Genomic DNA, 19,341 nt, shown 5'->3' with positions numbered 1-19,341 from the left:
CAACTGGTGAGCCCAAAGGTCATTGATGTGATCCATGAAAGACCCACCTACAACTGATAAGACAAAGAATCTAGAGCTGATGTCTTTGTGTGTAGATACCACAGGACATCTTGTGAAGTTCATGCCTCAAAAGATCAGATCTGTGTTTTGGGGACACAAGAGGGACCTACTCAAGATAAGGTTATTATGCTGTTAGGAAAAATAGCTCTTATTTTTCAAGCTTTACCACTTTTACCATTACACTGGTACACTCTGGGGCCCAAAAAAATGGGCCACAGGGAAAAAGTACATGAAAGTCTGAAGGTTAATACAGAATTAGTGGAAAGTAGTTTGATAGCAGAAAGTATCAAACTGGACTTCACAAATGAATTCGTTTGGGATTGTAAATAAAATTAGTCTTAATAAAAAAAGTTTTGTTATGGGGTCCCATTATCATCACTGTAAAGAAATCTGAATTGCTCTAGTTTCTCTACAGCATATGATTTTACATTGAACACCTTTTACTGTAACTGTGGTTTACAACTTAACTACTGAACTATGGTCAGTTCACCAGACTAATACACCTCCACTATGGGCCGGGGGTCTTGGAACTTGACGCTGAACTGCCCTCTAGTGGATGTACTGCTTAACATCAATGTCAATGTAAAGGATGCATGGAAGTATGTGGGCAGTGAGCATTACAACATTTGAAAGTGTGAGTAAGTAAAGGGAGTAAAAAATTAGCCTCTAGTTTGCTGGAAATGACTGAAGTGCATGTAAACGTTTTCTGAAGCTTTCTTTACTCGCTAGTACAGGAATCTTAAAGATTAACAGCTTAGATGTTGTTTCTTTGTTCAGTTATAGATGCTATCGATCACATTTATTTTATTAATAATAATAATTTATTAATAATAATAATAATAATAATAATAAAACCTTTTATCATACTTTATGTATTGTTTGTATTTTTCTGTGTTAATGAAAAGCACTCTGAAAAATGCTATACAAATAAACTTGTCCGGCCTATACGATGCATTATCAGTGCTTTATCAGTAAGCAAATCTGCCCAAGTTAAGCAAAACCTGATATATAACCCCTGATATTTAACAATCCGCCAGTTAGCATCTGGTTCTTATTCACAGGATAAGTAAAGGCATTTCAGTAAAAGAGGCTTTTTAAATCAAGTCTTTTTATACACTTTAATAATTTCTTTAATAAGTTTACACTGGAATGTTATTCATCATGACCCTATTCACTATTTTACAGGGTTACAAAAAAGAAATTCTGATCTATCTTTCCACTTCCCACCAGCAATATGATTTCAACAAAACAGACAATACAAAGAAACAAACTCAAAAACATTTAGCATTTCTTCTCACTCCACTCCACCCCACCCTACCCTACCCCATCTTTAAGTTATGGAGAGATTCCAGGCATTACTGGACTGAGAGATAGACACACAGGAACCTTCTGTGTTTCTTCTGTACAAGCATCTGGCCTTGAGGCTAAGGAAGAGATTGAGAGCTTAGGAGGTCTGATCTGAGACCAGCTGTTCAGTACTCCAATCCCAACCACGGAGCAAGACTGGTGTAGAGCCTGCACTTGGAGTAAACATCTACCAACAGCATGTCAAGTTGATTTGGGGCTCTGAAAATAAAAGAAAGTTAAAGCAGGGGACGCCAGCACTTCTGCTTCTTCTGGCATGGAAAGAAACTTGGTCTTTTTATGAGATGATTCAGACGATTTTTCCTAGGTCCTTTAACCTGAACATGTCAGCAACTAACAACAGCATCGAAATTCCCCACAGCTGACCAAAACCCTCACCGAAACTACAGGTACCAGAACCGTCTGCTCTCCAAATTACAGATAAAACGTGGCCCCGGGTGATCTGCAAACAGTAACATGAGTACTGAACTCTCTACAACAGCACCAGTACGCAAGGCTGCAATCCACCGCCCTAACGAAAACAGATGACACGCTGACTGGTATTAAGAACACGTTGAGGGCTCCACTACAGTGACTTCAGAAAGGGATGTGAAAGCACTGCTTAAGGTCCAACATGCTTACAGTACCAAAAAAACAAAACAAAACAAAAACAAACAAAACAAAAGAGTAAAGATAACGTAGACGCAACAAAGAAGACGCCCAGACACAAGCTCAGGCATGTGCAGCAGACCACTTCAAAGCAGATGAAAAGATATATATAAAAAAATACAGACAAAAAAAACCATACACAGACAAAACAATTAAGTCCATCTCATTACTCACAGCCCTGTTAATGCAAGTGAAATAGACCGTGGAGCAGATCAAAGACCCTTAGCAGAAAAAGACAACCGTGTCTTAGAAGAGAATTCCAACGATGGCCTCTATGGAGCAGGATCCCAGTCCACGTGTGAGTGAATGAGAAACTCATGGAGGTTGTTTTAGAAAGGGGGAAAATAGATATAATAAATCACACTACTAAATGACCTTTACCCTTAATGCTAAGTTTGATCAGCCTTCAATACAATTCCATCATCTATACAACTGATTTAACACGAGGTGAATTCATATAAATTATTATATGACGAAATTATCAGACTGGTACAGTCTGGAGGTTTGGTATCTCCAGTTAAAACCTGTGATTGGTTCGGCTGCGGTGGTCCTTTTCCTCATCTCAAGAAATCAATCCCTTTATAGAATTATTCACTTTTGTACAAAGAGAAGATACAAATACAGCCAACATTGCCAGCCATGGTGAAAAAGGGCCTTCTTTTTTCTTGGCTTTTTCTTTTTTGGAGGAGACGAAAAAAAAAAAAAAAAAAGGATAAAGGTTCAAGTCCTGTTTAAGTACTGCTGAAGGCGAATCGCTTCTCAGCAGCCTCTTCATGCTCTATCATCTCCCTCACTCTAGCCTGTACTGTGTTTGTATTCATGTGTTCAGTCCACTGAATTGCTTTCCTTTGAAGTTGGTTTTTGAGCTTTTTGTTGGCGAGGTTTCTTCTTTTTATAGGATCTCGTACTTGTCGACAACGAACGACGTTTCTGTGGAGAACCGTACCGGACTGCTCCCATCCACCTGAGACACTTTACCAACCTAGGAGAAAGAAGATATAGAGATAGACCGGTTACACCTTGTATTAACATGTTTAATATCCAGGTAATATCAAAATGTATCTTGGCCAGATTACAATTTTTAAAATGGATAATTTTCTTGACCCCCAAAAAAACAACTACATAATGCTTCAGTACCTGAATGTCACAGTAGTTGCCCTTGGAGACAAAGGAGACATTGACAGGAAAGAAGTCATTGGGCTGGCCGGCTATGCTGAACTCCAGACTGCCTGTCTTGTTCTTCATGTCCACCACAGGGAGACACCACTCCAGAACATTCCGTCTACTGTCATGTCGATACTCTCCATCCAGGTCACCAATCACAGGAGCACCTACCCCTGACCTGCAATCATCACATGCAAATTACATATGGGGTGTGAAACATTCTAACTTTAATTTTAAATTTCATGATGAAAGGACCAATAGAAATGCCCCAAAGTGACCAGTAATAAAATGTTTCTTTATCAGCTTCTATTAATGTAAAGAACAACGGCCTCAAACTATCAAAAAATATATAAATAAAAAGATTTGAAGCTGTGTGAGACAGCAATAAGATATACTATACATGTTTTCTGGCATTTGTTAACTGATTTCTCCTTGTCTAGTTAAGGGCTGTAGTTAGTTTACCATAAACATGACTTACATATGATAACATAGAAGGTGAAATTCAAGCAGGAACACGGAATTCTGTTTCTGTGTTTCATAAAACGGTCACTTAAATTTTGTAGCTGCGCATTCAGCGGCTATATAAGAATCTTTCTGACTTTCAATAATGAATGTGGGTCTAATGCACTGGGATGCAATAAAAGTGTACCGAATTAAAGTATCGAAAGAAAAAAAAAAATTAAACTAGAATTTTAAAATTGCCACCTTTTTTAAACTAATCCATGTGTACATTAGAATAATTATCAGTACAATCAAGACTTTTACCATAGTTTTTAAAATAGTGGCAACCGAATACAGCATTGCACCTCTAGTATGCAATCAACAGCACATTAAGCAAATTCTCCCATCTGTAACCTGGTATAGACTCACGGTATGGGGATTGATATAACAACATCGTTGAGTTCCAAGGATTCTTCTTGCAGCTCGTACTCTATGTTCACATCACAGCCGGATCCACTTTCTGAGGGCCAGCAGTTTACTACAGAACGAACGGGGGAAAAAAAAAAAAAAAACAAAAACAAAAAAAAACACATTAACTTCTTTACAACACTACAAACATGACAGAGTCTGAGCCTGCTGAGCTGGTGACACAACAAAACTCACTTGTTAATGGTATGAGGGACTCGTCTGTAGTCTGTAGTCTCCACTTCAGCACACCCACGTCGTTGTTCAGGGGGAAGGACTTGTCTGGATTCTTCAGACCGATTACTGAATCCGCTGTGAACAGCTTCTTGTCCACGTTGGGATGGGTCTATTGGAGGGAAATTAATTTCTTTAAGGAATCTGTCCAGTTCGGGTTAACCTGAGCTAACTCTCAGTTTTATTACAAAGCTGATTTTGTCCCTTGACAGATAGATTGCTACACAGGAAGGAATAAGACATTTTGAATTATAGTCACATAAATAAATGAGGACTCCCATAAAAACCTTTATCCTATCAACATATTCAAACATATGGACATTTGCACAATACTGACATATGGAGCTGATCTAACTAATCACACTAAACTATAGAAATGTCTTTGTTTAATTTGTAAAATGTATTTAAAAGAAATAAATTTTCTTGAGAGGCAAAAATTAGGACATGCATGTTCTCCACCCAAATTATTTTGCAGACAGTGGAACGACTGATTTCCAAGTATTATGAGATTGTTTTTAAATCTCTTCCCAGACTCACACTCATCTACAACCTTCTTTTAAAGGCCTCTGAAAGCTGTTAGGATCTCAAAGTAAATGCCAGATGTTTAAAGACAGGCTCCTCTATACTCCTCTTAAACCATGTTCTAATCATCTGCAGCTGGTGTGCTGCACCTAATTTAGACATTTGAAGTACTAATAAACGTGGGGGTGTCTGAACTTTATCCTCAGAAGAAAACTGAATTTACATTTTACAAATTATTTTTAAAAGACATCTCTTGCATCCCTCAATATTGTTCAAATGAAGATCAAATGTCCAGATGTTTAGTTAAAAACACAAAGGTTTGCATGGGGGAACCAATTGTTTTGTTTAAATGGCCTAGCATAGACATCAAACTGGCATATACTGGTCAGCTGGTCTTAACACACTTTCTCTGGCCCTGGTTTTTCTAGTCCCAAACCCTAACAAAGCCTGACAAAATTCTTTCCAAGCTGAACAGAACATAATACATTGTTTTGGCTTTTATGGTAGTGAGCTGTGGTGCACTGAATACTGTTCCAGCTAAATAAAATAGGGCAACTGTAAATTGCTGGGTTTTGTTCTGACAAGCATTTAAACATTTCAAGTTCTTGTCCTGAGCATTTCTCCGTTTGACTCCCTAGACATAGCCCACCTGAAGCTGTAAGCCCCTCTTGTCGTTGTTGTTGATAAAGAGTCGGATTCGCCCGTTCTTATCGTCGGACACTCGGAGTGTGATCATGCCCAGCACCTCCATGTTCTGCAGCCCACCGTCACGGCCACATGTTAGTGTAATCTTCTCCTCCACCCGCAGGTGCACACTGCAACCAGCAGAGGGCATAAGTTAGTGAATGATGAGATTTTACACCAATAAGACCACTTACATATGAGCTTACTATATAACTTTTTTTGCAAGAATTATCTACATTTAATCACTGTTAAATTGATAATGATTGCTCAAGGAAGGTCCAGTTGAAAAAGGGTTTCTGTATAAACTGTAAAGCAAACATACACCGCCCTTCCAATACTGACATTATACAGAAACAGTCGGTTGTCTTACCTCCACACCTATATTTGGAACTGTAAAGCACCTTAAAAGGTCTGAAGTATGAAACTTATTAGCATATGCTTCTTATTTATTGTTTCTTATAATTTGGTCTTATCTAGCAGAAAGAAATGACAACTGATGGTTATCATGCTCTGTACATGTGCTCAATACCAGTATTACAAAAAAAAAAAAAAACATTTATTATATATATTTTTAAAATGTTATATATAATAAAGCATTCGTTCAACCAAAAATCTTGTTTACTAAATTGTGTACTGAGATCCCATAAAAACATGATTTTTCTGAGACGGTTTTCATCATGTTAAAATCTCCTACAGGGGCAACCCTACCTAGTGGACAATGCAGTTGTTTAGACGGTCATTTGAAATACACTGATATTACTAAGGCTATAAGGAACATTTGTGCACATAAGCAGTTTCATTCAGCCATTAGTCATAGGCAGCTTGATCAAATAACTAAATTGCCAACTAAGTTGGGTGAGAGAAAAAAGAAAAAAAGAAAAAAAAGAAACATCTCATCTAACTTGTTTCTCTAAGTCACGTGGTTGTAGGTTCGATACCTTTCTAAGCTGGTGTATATGATGAGAAGAATTTCTTTGTACTCTGTACAAATAACAGAAAGGTGTTTCATTTGACTGAATTAAATTAGTGAAGTAATAAGTGAATCAAGGTGTCATTCTGTTCTGATCCATTTTCGATACCCGGATTCGCTAAGCTGCCACTCCTTAGCTGCCTGGGTCCTTGAGCAAGGCATTTAACCCTCTCTGCTCCAGTGGTGCTGTAGTATGGCTGTGCCCAGACTCCAGCATTTCAAACACACAGAAAAGAAACCACCCACTGAACAAAAATTAAATAAACACCATTTGCAAGCAACTCCAAGTGTTGCTAACGACTGGGACATACCTCTCTGTGTTAACAGGAGCAGGCAGAGATTTGGAGGCCTCAGAAGGTCTTTTGCCAGTGTTGGGCAGGATAATGTTCTCGCCCTCAGACTTCAGTTTGTCTACAAAGTCGTCCACTTCCTTCCCCCTGGCACCCAGTTTAAGGGCTTTGCTGGGGCCACTGGGCCTGTGGGAGAACATGGACAAAGATGTAGTAAAAGATTGTTGAACATAAAGAAACTCCATCAGGAAAGAAACAAAATCACGTGCCATCTTCAAAAATATCAAAAGCTCTTCCAAACCTGCAGATAATCTAAAATCATGGTTTTGAGTATAAATTAAATGAAAATGAATAAATATTAATAAAAATGAAAACTGACATCTGAACTAGTCTACACATGACTCTGGAAGATGACGCAACTTCCACTTTTGCTGTGTAACAATATAAAATTACACAACTGCCAACTTATCAAATCCACACCTCCCATTAAATACCATTTTTCAAAGCACCATTAAGTACCATATTTCTCATTTACACAGATATGTATGTGTTTTAGAGGTGAGATTAAGGGTGTGACAATACATCTATCTGAACCAAAAGGTCATAGTCTGGTGTCCGCAGTTGCATAGAAAATACACAATACGACTATTTATTAGGGTTATTTCACAAGCGTGCGTGCCCCCTGTAAAACTCGAAAACTGCATTTGCATGATATTGCGGGGACTGTAATGTGTAGAGTATAGATATAGTAACTGTAGTCTGTAGTCACATCTCTTGATTGGAACTTGTGTACCGTTACAACAACAAGAGCCCTTATTGTGGTTACCTGGCGGGTGCTGGGGTGGGTTTGGGTTTCTCTGGCTCAATTAGTGTGTCTGTTATGATGGCAGTGCTGCTGCTGCTACTGCTGCTGCCAAATCCACCAAAGCCTGGAGACTTCTTCCCCCGCTCAGCATCTCGCCGAGCCTGTTGAAGCTCCTTCGCCTTCCGCCTCATCTCCGCCTTCGCCTCTCGTTCCTGAGTCTAAAGAGACATGGAGAGAGACCGAACATGAGTATAGTGCCATTCTGCCAATCAAACAGCCTTCTGTATTTTTGCATTAAAAGGTTATTTTGACAAAGTAACTGAATTACTGACATTTAACAGTTATAGAAGTAAAGTTAAAGCATCATTTATAAAATAAAAAAAACTTATGTTCACACAATGAATGCAATTGTTCTGAGAGTCTCAAATACAGCAATGCAGGAGGTTCACACACTAAGTTGTTGCAAAGTAGGGATGTATGATAGGAATTGGGCCATTTTTTCTGATAACTTGCAATGTGGGATTGGTCAATTTATTGTAGCTTATTTCACTGTGTTGCATTCCTTATGACAGTTTCCATATTATAAGCGTATAAATGTAGCTTACTTGCAGTTTTATACTTATGCTACTTATTTATTCTGTCCATGTTAACTTAGAGCTTACAGTCCATTTCTATTGCAAGAACTTCTTAACCCGTAATACTTCTTCTAAGCAATTCCGATGTCTGAAAACAGACATGCATTTGTTCAGGGGTTCTACGCTGTGCACATAGTGCAAAAACATGTTCCATTTAAGGTGGAAAAGGGATCATCAAATAAGAACCACACCATATAAGGTGAATGGGAAATGCAAATATGAAACCTCCAGATGAGGCTTTGGAGCAATAACTATTACTAGAAAGATTCTGGGAGCCTTTAAAGAGAGTTAAGGACTATAAGAACCATGTTCACATAGCATGTTATTTATGAAATTCTACATTTCTCTGAATACTCTGAAGTACACATTTGTCCACGTGACTGTTTCAAATCAATGAGTTTATTTTGCCTGCAGAATGCAAGCTTTATAAAAAGTATATTATTGTTATTATTCTTATTCTTGCTTTTTACCATAGGAAATGTCGGCAAGTTTATTAAAACTTAAGTAAACATGAAATTGAAATCGGACAAAACAATTCATTATCAGTGCACCCTTATGGCTCATGAGTCAAATTATTTAGTTTAGGTTATTTTATGCCTACTGTTAAAGGTGTAGCAGCATATTCACTTCTCAACACAGTAAAACTTCTCATCTGCCAAACTAGAGAAAGAGATATTTATTTTTCCCCCACTATAACACTGCAGAAAAATGCAGCCATGTGGTTTGTATGACAGTGTACAGTAGGACAGTGACCTCATTAATACTTGAATTAACAGAATATTAAAACTAAGAATTGACACAAGGTTAATGACTTACTATTCAGTCAGATTCTCTTATTACCACTGATTCAGCTAATAGAACGACTCATCTTTGAGTAAACCTAGGTTTTGATCATTCTGTCAGTTTGTCAGTGTTCAGCTAATGGTGAGGTTTATCAGAGATGTGGTCAATGAGGAGACCGATCACTTGCCGAACCTGAAAGGAGTTTTAATAATGCTCAACATGGCTCAACAAGTTGTCTCCCATCCCCCCCCCCAGGCAGTAGCTATAACAACCTGAAAAATCATGTCTTTTGTGCTATGAGACTATTATGACACAGGATGGCAGAATGAAGTGAGCTTAACCACACTCCCACAGAAATGCTGTAATGTTTATCCTTATTCCTGTCTGCGCTATTCATGAGGTTTTATCTATAAGCACTCTGAGGGATTAACACGCAGAGGAATGCGAATCTTAGTTGTTTTGGGCTTTTTTTTTAATGGGTAAAATACTTCTGTCTGGTTCGTCAGGACACCTCACCATATCCAGAGCTTTATGGACATGCAAGCTTTATTGGCACAAGAAACACTGGCCAAATACTTTAATTATTAATTAACAGATCTATAACTATAATAGATCTATAACTTAAGTCATAGATCATTTATAAACCAGTTACCAAATACTAACTGATGGACTAAGAAAACAAGCTATGAGACTATTATGACACAGGATGGCAGAATGAAGTGAGCTTAACTTCTGAAAAAGAAGTCGTACTTCTTTAGAAGTTAGAAGTGGTTAGAAGTGACATTTCATCCCCATGCCTGCACGTTACATGCCCCCCCGTAGTATTGCCATGGCAATACTGCTTCTATGAATAATGAGCCATTCATTAGAAACCATGTTTGTAATAGGGATGTGAGATTGTCTAAAAAACCTTCACTTCATATAAAAGGTTCTTCACATTCAGACAAAAAGTATTTGACATTTTCAAGACTGGATGAAGCCGCAGCTCAATCCACATTTTAACTCAACTATGAATAAATGATAATTAGGCTCATGAAGCGCAGCAAATTACCAAGCAGCTGTGCTGCTGTGGATCAGCAGGTCTGACTGATCGCTCTTCTTTGCAGCTACGCCAAGAGCTTAGACAAGCAGAATCAGCAGACTGCATAATGCTCCATATATCAAAGTGCCGCTTTCCCTCCTCGGCTCTCTCACCTCTCTGACAGCGCGGAACACCTTCTCCTCGTGCGAGTCCATCTCTGTGAAGGTTCTGATCTGCGCCAAGTTGACGTTCTCTCTGTAACCAAGGGCGACGATCTCATCGAAGGCGAAGATGAGGTCAAAGCAGTGCTCTGAGATTTCGCTCTCCTCCAGCACACGACAGTACTCTGGAATCTGCACGACAACCGCAGCGCTCAGTTTCACAGTAATAAACACTTACCATCGTTTAGATCAATGACAACAGATGAATACCAACAACTCGGATCATAAGAAGAGCTGAGGCACGTGGAGAGAGGAGGACACTTATGAATAAATAACCACATCACAGAAGTATTTTTGGTACATATCAAAAAGGGTGTAAAATGTTAATTTTACCAAGTGCGCTAGAATGTCAAACTGCATTAATTTTGGCATGGTTGAATACTGAGAGTTTGGTACATAGAAGTGATGCGTCTGCTTTTAAAAGAAAATCCGGCATTACCAATCCAGAACTGGAATACATGATTTTTCCAATCCCCCAAAACTGTTACATAACAGTCTTGACTTTATATTTACACATTATTACATCCACCCAGCCCACCAGTGAAAGCTGGAGAATGGTAAAATGTAACCGCGACTTCGTGAAAATATGGTGTTGATACTGGAAAGCAGCACATCAGCTCTAGACTCTTAGCTTAAACAATGCAGCGCTAACGCCAGCCTTGTACCATCTCACTTCTGCTCCCTTGAAAAAACAAACTAAACTACCTCTGCTTTACCAAATCAGAGCTAAACACACATTAGAAGATAAAGCGCTGACTAATATCGTTGTACTGGTAAGACCTGAGGGAAGACCCAGGGAAACAAGGGGGGCAAGGTTAGAAACTAACCGGGTACAATCTCTTTTGTTTGCTAACAGTACATCATGAAGGGGACACAACAAAAAGACGGCAACATCATCCAGTAAGCCTCTGGAATAATTACAGTGTTTGTTAGTGTTAAAACTACACTATAATATGTGGGTTCTGCTAGCTTTGCCGGTGCCATTTGCTGTTTTGACTGTACAGCAAAATAACAGGGTTGTAAATAGACTTGTTAAACAACATCTGAGACTTTTCACCCCAGTTAAAGTCACATACATACAATTTACACATGACATTACACTTAAAATATATCTACACTCCACAAATTCTTACTTTGGCACCTTTAATTAGATCAGACTGCCATTCGTAAATGGTTTTATAATGTACTACTACTGGGGCTTTTATTTCCTCCAGTATTTCAAAGCTTAGAAACCTTTAAAACAGTGCAAAAATGTCTTCAGCTACTGTTATTAGATTTTTGCAGCACCGCCCACACAAAGCATTCATGTCCGTCCGAGGCACACATTCTCATACGTACCACACGTGAGAAGAGGCGGAGGGTCTCCAGGTCCTCCAGGATGTTGCTGTTCTTGGTGGTGACCAGCACCATATAGAGCTTCTCCAGAGGCTGGTAAACATAGCGCACGCTTTCTGTCTCCACAAACGTGTGCTGCTTCCCCGTGTTCATTAGTTTAGGGAAGGCAGCCAGCAGACCCTCAACGCGTGTCCGAGTCATCTCCACAAACTGCCGCGACACCAGAGCCTTCCCCGCCTTGGTGCACACCGCTGCAGCCAACAGCACCTGCACATGCAAGGAGAACCGTCAGTGGATCTGACCCAGCAGTCAGTCTACTACCATGGAAACTGCAGGGCTGTACTGTGTATAAATTACTAATCGCTGTAAAACCCTCTTCATTAACATTACCGCAAAGGACTGCAATATGCAAACAAGCAATCCAACAATCCAATTTGATTGCATGCTGTGGCAACCTTAAGCAATCCCAGATGTGTATGATAGAGTTCTGAGGGTGTTTTGATTCACAGGTGATTGGCTCTTTCTTAATCATGTCATGATTCATGTATGTCAACGATGCATTAACCAAGTACTCTCAATACAAACAGATCATTAGGGATGTCCCATCCCAATATGATCCAGTGGATTGGTTATCAGCTACCCTAAGCCTGGTACCCTAAGCTTGATTCAGTCTGCTGTGTTTGGAGCACCCTCTGGCATCCTTAAGGCATCATTTAAGGGACATTATTCACAGCCCACAGCCGTCAGGTAACAGAAGGTAGCAGAACAGTGCCCCATGCCCATTTTCTGCTATTTTTGACCATGCCACCTAAACCGTTTGAGGAGATACGTTTTACCATAGAGTAAACCATTCTCCTCTCTTTGGTTGTAAAGCAGCACTAAACAGCATGTTCAAAACCAAGAACAGAAGGCCAATGCCCACACCTAACAGAAAACCAAATCATAGAGGATTCAGGACAATGTAAAATAGTTACTTTACATCAGTGGTAGTTCATACCAGTTCAGAGTGTGACCAGTGTACACACACACACACAAATATATATATATATATATATATATATATATATATATATATATATATATATATATATATATATATATATATATATAAACATTAAGTTATTATACTGCAGTGTTTTAAAGCAACTGGGAGCTGAATGATCAGGGAGATCCGTCAGACAGGATATAAGATATTTAACATTATAAACAGTCAATTTTTTTTTGTTTGTTTACACACAAACACTGTCTTACACTTAATTCTACTGTACATTAGGTTAGACATTTATTTTTATTTAAGGCCAATCTAGTTTTTCTTTGTTTTGTTCATGTTCATTAGAGACCCCCCCCCCCAAAAAAAAAAAAATCAGGACGTGTGCACAATTTAAATACTGAGAAAATGTTGCACACAGCTCTGCGTGTTTTCTGGCTTTTAGATCACTATCGCAACACTGGTCTTTCACAATAATGGTCTTACAGTAGTGCTGAAGTTACTGCACTCTGTGAGCATGCACTTTAATATCAGATGCATTAGTTTAGCGCTGTGATGAATCAAGATGTTCATACGACCCAACACACATGGATAAAATTGGTCAAGGCTGGATTTAGGGTTGACAGACGTGAAATCCAGAAGACAGTTTCACAGTTTTACAATTTTACTGGCAATATTTTTTTTAACCATACCACTTTTTTTTGGCCATCAGATGTGAGAAACAGTCAATACTGTGACAAATCATCTATTATATTACAATAATTGGGTTTTATTTATGCAATACTACCCACCCATATGCACCAATATAACTTTAATAAAAGAGTCTTCAGACTGTGTCACTTTGGACCATTTATTTAAGTACCTTTTACATTTTTTCTTCAATCAATTATTGTCAATTTTCTGTCAGACTCAACAGCGCAAACAGGAGGCACACAACCTCTCCTGATGTATATGCGAAGAACGCCATCACATCTCCTCAGGCTTAGTGCTAATTACACACTTTATTAATAAGACCAAATTGACACCTTGAAGACGTGAGCAAAGAGAAGGGGGTCTTATCCTGTATGAATACAGCAAACTGACTGTAGCAGTAGTGCTGGATGAGTCTATAACAGCATTTACTTTTCAGATTTAGCAGACCCTTCCCAAAATGCTTAACAGATAATAAATATTATATTCATGATAACGCTGCTTAAGTTGCCAAGCAGTGGGCCTGTGATTTCGCAAGCTGATTTGACACACTGAAAAAAAAAAGCAAAGCATCTCAATTGATTCATTTGAAAAAGCTCACAGGATACATCTGCGGCATACACTAAACGTCCAAATGTATTCAGACACCTCAGAACTGGGCTGTGTCTCAGTGGTTTCCAACCCTGGTCCTGGAGAACCCCTTGCCGTCAACTCAGGAAGGGCTTGTTAGTTAACTCAATAGCTGGATGGGAAGGTCATCCAAACCAAGTGGGTTTAAACTTCTGGACATGGCTGAAACGCTTGATGGTTCTTAACTCTGGTCCTGGAGGCTCCACTTCCACAAAGTCTGGAAGGGTTTATTAATTAGCTCAATAACTGAACCAGGAGGGCCTTCAGGACCAAGGTTGGGCACCACTGGTTTAGTGTAACACTCAAGAAGAACAGATAAAGGCAGTTACATCAGCAAACAGAGGCTAAACCTCCGATGAATTTTCTTGATTTCAGAAGAAGTTCAGAAACAGAGTGTCCACAAATCTTTTTCTAAATCTATTTCTAAAATACTTGAACAAACCATCTCCAGATGGACGGCAGAGGCATCTGCAGTAGAGAGACTGTGGAAATGCTATTTATTCACAATGTTTTTACAATACAAAGACACATTAAAGCAACATTATGTAACATTTTATCAAACAAATAACCACAACAAGTGATTGTGATACTCAATCGACCTGTATTATGAAGAACAGTGTTTCTATCATTGCTACTGAGGGCTTGGCACACTGTTGACCACACTATATAACTTTGGTGAAGTGGGCAGGACAACACTGTCAGTCCACATGCTTCTTTCACTTTCAGTGACGGATAAGTATCTCTCAGCTTATCCAGAAATGCACGTGTAAAATGTGTCCTTCTTGGTTGGAGGCTCAGAGGGCGAATTATACATGACTGTGACTGCAGGGGGAGCCCAGGAGCAAGAAATACCAATTCTCACATACTGATGCTTTAATCATATGTTATATGGACAAAAGTATTGGGACACCTGCTTATTTCTTGTTTCTTCTGAAACCAAGGGCATTAAAAATAGTTTAGCCTGCTTTTGTTGGAGTAAGTGTCTCTACTGTCCAGGGAAGAAGGCTTTCTACTAGATTTTGGAACATTACTATGAGACTTTGATTGCAGTCGGCAACAAGGGTGTTAGTGAGAGCAGGGGGTTGGACGATCACCACCTCACCTGATCCACAGCTCATCCCAAAAGTCTTGGATGGAGCACCAACCATCAATCTAGAGAATACACTTCCACTGCTCCACAGCTCAATACCAAGGGGGTCTTTATACCCCTCTAGCCCTCACCTGGCAGAGCCCTAAGCTATAGGCAGTAATTCTACTTGCACAGCTGTGTCAGCGAGGACTGCAACTTAGCTGTAGCTGAATGCATCGTTAGAAGGGGTGTCCACAAATATTTGGACATATAACGTACATATTTTACACTATAAAAAACAATAATGACTAATAAGTAGCTAAAGGTACAGGGTCATCTGTCTGAGTAGCTCAGACTGGTCTCAAATCCATGCTAGCAGCTAGCAGGCTAGGCTCGGCCTACCGTCCATTGAGTTGACAGTGATGTGGACAGTTAGCTTAGCCCAGCGAGCTAGTGCTAGCTAGCTAGCTAACTAGCTAACTAACTAACTAGCTAGCTAACTGGCTAACAGGCTACGTTGACGTTTACAACACAAGCAGCCTGTATCAGTGCCTGGTCTCACTATTTTTTGCCAGCGGTCAAATAACAAGTTCAGCCTCGTTAAGTCGGCGGTAGGTCTGTATTCTGTAAGCAGCAGCTCGCCGTCGTTAGCCCCGTCTGTGCATCGTCTGCGTAAACGAGCCGAAACGACTCGCTCGCCTTTCAGCCGTTAATTCACTAACTCACCATTTTGAGAGTCTGCGGTCTTCTTTCGTGTCTAAACTCCCGACGACGGCTGTCCTGCGCGATAAAAGACCGAACTGGCTGTAAATAAACGGGGTAGTCGGTGCACGGCGATCTGCCTGCCTGTCTGCGGCTCAATATGGCAGAAGCGCTGAGCCACGTCTCCACCGGAAAAGCCCCGTCAGCGGGGTAAAAGGGCAGCAGACCATGTGGAGGATTCAGCATCAGCAGCGCTGGCGCTGTAAGAGCTGTAGTGCAGAGCAGGCAAACAGGACACGTCCTAAAGGGGTGGGACAGGGGAGTGTACACGTACAAAACACACACAGACAAACCGGGGGACATGTTTGCTCCTCAGTGTTTCTCAGGCTGGACTCCTTATCGTCTCTGCCGTGAAAAACCTTTTTGTCGTTTTCTACTTTTTAACAATCTGGCGATTGTCCTGTTATACTGGGTTAAGAAGGAATGAAAGGACACTAAAGTTTTTTTCCTTCTCCTGTAAAATTATTATTATTATTATTATTATTATTATTATGGGATTACATTTTACATATTATTATTACTTTTAAAATTGCCATATTGGAAATAAGAGTTTTTTTTGCCATACAATGGCACTGTAGATGTATTATTATTATTATTTTTATTAATATATTTTATGGGATTGTTATTCATATATATTATGGGATTATTATTATTATTATTATTATTACTATTATTATTAAATCATTATGGGATTACATATTACATATTATTATTACTTTTCTAAATAAACAAATTGCCATATTGGAAATAAGAGTTTTTTTTGCCATACAATGGCACTATAGATGTATTATTATTATTATTATTATTATTATTATTATTAGATATTATGGGATTATTATTATTATTATTATTATTAGATATTATGGGATTATTATTATTATTATTATATCATATGGGATTACATATTACATATTATTTTTAAATAATAATTGTGAATAATTGTGTCATTAATCTATACATGTCTGTCTTAAAGGAGATAGCCACCGATTTTTAAAGTTTCTACAGAATTCAGTTGTTGAGATGGTGGGTGTACTCCAAAGTAACTTAAAAGGCTACCAACTTGGATTTCTTTACAGTGGTGGTGATAGAAATCATGGGTTTGCTACATCAACAATGTGAATATATTCATTTTATTCGCTATCCAGTTTTCTATATGCAATAATAATGCATTTTATGTTAATATATTTGCATATATTTCTGTATACAATCATGAATAATGATAAAATGCTGAAGTGCTAAAACTAAAAAAGTAAGTATCTATTATTCTTTATATTTACAGCATTTGGCTGATGCTCTTATCCAAAGCGACCCCCATTTTAACCATGTTGGATATGCAGGACAATGTAGAGTTAGGGGTCTTGCCCTTGGTGTATAGTGGGGTGCTTGCCCCAGTCGGGGAATCAAACCCTAATCTGCCACAGGACAGACGGTGTTCTTATCCAATACACTTCACAACACCTTGAGGGTGCTTATCTCTTAGGCCAAAACCGTACCATAAAACTGTGGTAAACGAATGCCTCAGACATCAGGGAATATATCCATAACATTTCCTCTTTTAGCTTTCTATGATATCATGTATTTTAACATTGTTTATTGCACAATTTATTATAAATGCATAGCTCACTTTTATACTTAAAGTCAAAAGCATGGATCAGCTCTCCAGGGTGATAAACCCTCAGTAAAGTGGATATCCAGACCAAATTTCTGAGATATTTACACTACAACCATTCAGTAAATATGCTTGCATTAGATTAGATTAGATTAGATTAGGCCTCAAGGCCTTTTTTTTAAATTAGGAGACACTATGAAGTAGGGGTGCTTTTTCCTAAATATTGTCCAATGATGATACTTTTTTGTCTGATCAAATAACTATTTAAAAGAAATGTACTTAACTCAGTTACATTTTAGTCATTAATGATTAGTTACTTATCCTTTTTGTGTGTTTAATATTATTTGGTTACTGTACTGCTTTGAGATTGCTCGCTCTGAACAAGCTGAAAAGGTAGGCTTTTTATAAAACCTACTAAAATATGAAAGATAAAATTTAAACATGTCAAAATCCAGAGTGACTTACAAGGTTACTCATATTACAGTGGTGAGCTAATGTAGCATTAGGAGTCTTGGCCAAGAAATAGCTGTGTAGCACAGGACTAGTCACTCAGACTGGGAATTGAATCCCGGTCTCCCACATGGTGTGGTAGCACTCTGGCACATGGTGGTGTTATCTGTTGCGCCACACCAACCAACATTTAATTGGTTATTTCTTTCTGTGAGAGTTTTTAACAAATATATATATATATATATATATATATATATATATATATATATATATATATATATATATATTAGTTAAAAACTCTCACATTTCTATTAAATAGAAATTTCTCTCTCATTTCTATTAAATAGTTATATTTTATATATATATTATAGTAGTATTAAATGCTGAATCTCAAATGTTTTATTAGTACTATTAAAAGCCCATTCACTCGTATGCGCAGCGGTGCGCCAGCATGACGCCCATAAACACACACACTGACTCCACACTGCTGTAGTAGCAGACGGAAGTAGCGACGTTCGACTCGTGAACAAGCTGCTTCGTTTGAATCGGCTCTTTTTCAATAAACCCTTCGAACCGATTCACATGCTCAAATAATTTGAGTCTGTGAATAAAACAAAGTTTTACTCAAGTGACACATAGGCAATGTTTATTGATGCGAAATTAACAGAGCTGGGCTAGTCATTTTCAGAGGAGTCATTTAGGTGAGGAAAGGGGGACTCAGATGTCAGATGTGGTTCTTTTAGGTGATCAGAGGGCCTCCCTACACATTTAGACATCTGTACCAATAAATGGTATGACATTTTAACAAGGTTGCATAATTTGACAGAACATCAGCATCTCCTGCCATTACTGTTGTGTTTATGATCAGTCAAAGCAGGAGTGAAAAAAGTGTCGAATTTTAATTTGGGCAAAATCGAATTACTACTATCTCCATTAAAGTCTCTGTGAGGAGTTTGGTGTGCTCTACTCGTGCCTGTGTAGGTTTCTTCCAGGTACTCCGGTTTCCTCCCACCTCCCAAAAACACATGGTAGGGAAACTGGCCATGCTAAATTGCCCCCGGGCTGTCCAGGGGGTTCCTGCCTTGAAGTCAATAATAAAGGAAAGACTCCAGACCTACTGTGACCCTGACCAGGAAAACGCAGATAAGAAGATGAATGAATTAATAAAATGTATATATATATATCCAAACATACTTAAATATATAAACGAATGTAAGAAGTTAATGTTTTAAATGTTTTGTGTTGTCGGTGATGTGTCTACAGTACTAGGTCTCACACAAAGACAAATTCACATCAATGTGGCCAGTTTCATTAATACACTCTTATTAATTTGGGGTGATTGATTTTATAAAAATATGTAAATGTAAAAACTCTAAATTTCCGGCATTTGTCTGACACTCTTACCTAGAGCGACTTATATTTGAATAATGTTACACAGGTAATATCACTCAAATATAATGTAATGTAATGTACTATAATGTAATAAAATATATTGGCAGT

The 19,341-nt window shown here is 38.5% G+C and overlaps 1 protein-coding gene across 1 annotated transcript; it reads right to left on the bottom strand.

Moving 5' to 3' along the window:
* Nucleotides 1–1,166: 1,166 nt before the first annotated feature.
* Nucleotides 1,167–15,961, bottom strand: arcn1a (archain 1a). Its single transcript, XM_072669205.1, has 10 exons — nt 15,747–15,961; nt 11,647–11,910; nt 10,261–10,440; nt 7,670–7,866; nt 6,865–7,029; nt 5,549–5,714; nt 4,342–4,489; nt 4,108–4,216; nt 3,211–3,415; nt 1,167–3,055 (listed from the first exon to the last, which is right to left on the bottom strand). Exons 1-10 carry the CDS (start codon nt 15,747–15,749, stop codon nt 2,966–2,968), a joined length of 1,527 nt encoding a protein of 508 aa, XP_072525306.1. The 5' UTR covers nt 15,750–15,961; the 3' UTR covers nt 1,167–2,965.
* Between the last annotated feature and the right edge of the window lie 3,380 nt (nt 15,962–19,341).

Source organism: Salminus brasiliensis, chromosome 1 (genome assembly GCF_030463535.1).
Source record: "Salminus brasiliensis chromosome 1, fSalBra1.hap2, whole genome shotgun sequence".
NCBI lineage: Eukaryota > Metazoa > Chordata > Actinopteri > Characiformes > Bryconidae > Salminus > Salminus brasiliensis.
The sequence above is the reverse complement of the archived record's forward strand: the minus strand, read 5'-3'. Positions and strand labels throughout refer to the sequence as shown.

What these genes read in the sequence shown, in the direction of transcription:
- arcn1a (XM_072669205.1), bottom strand. An exon ending in CCCACCCCAGCACCCGCCAG is followed by an intron (nt 7,030 to 7,669) that starts GTAACCACAATA and finishes GTTCTCCCACAG; the next exon opens with GCCCAGTGGCCCCAGCAAAG. An exon ending in GTCCCTCATACCATTAACAA is followed by an intron (nt 4,217 to 4,341) that starts GTGAGTTTTGTT and finishes TTCGTTCTGTAG; the next exon opens with TAAACTGCTGGCCCTCAGAA.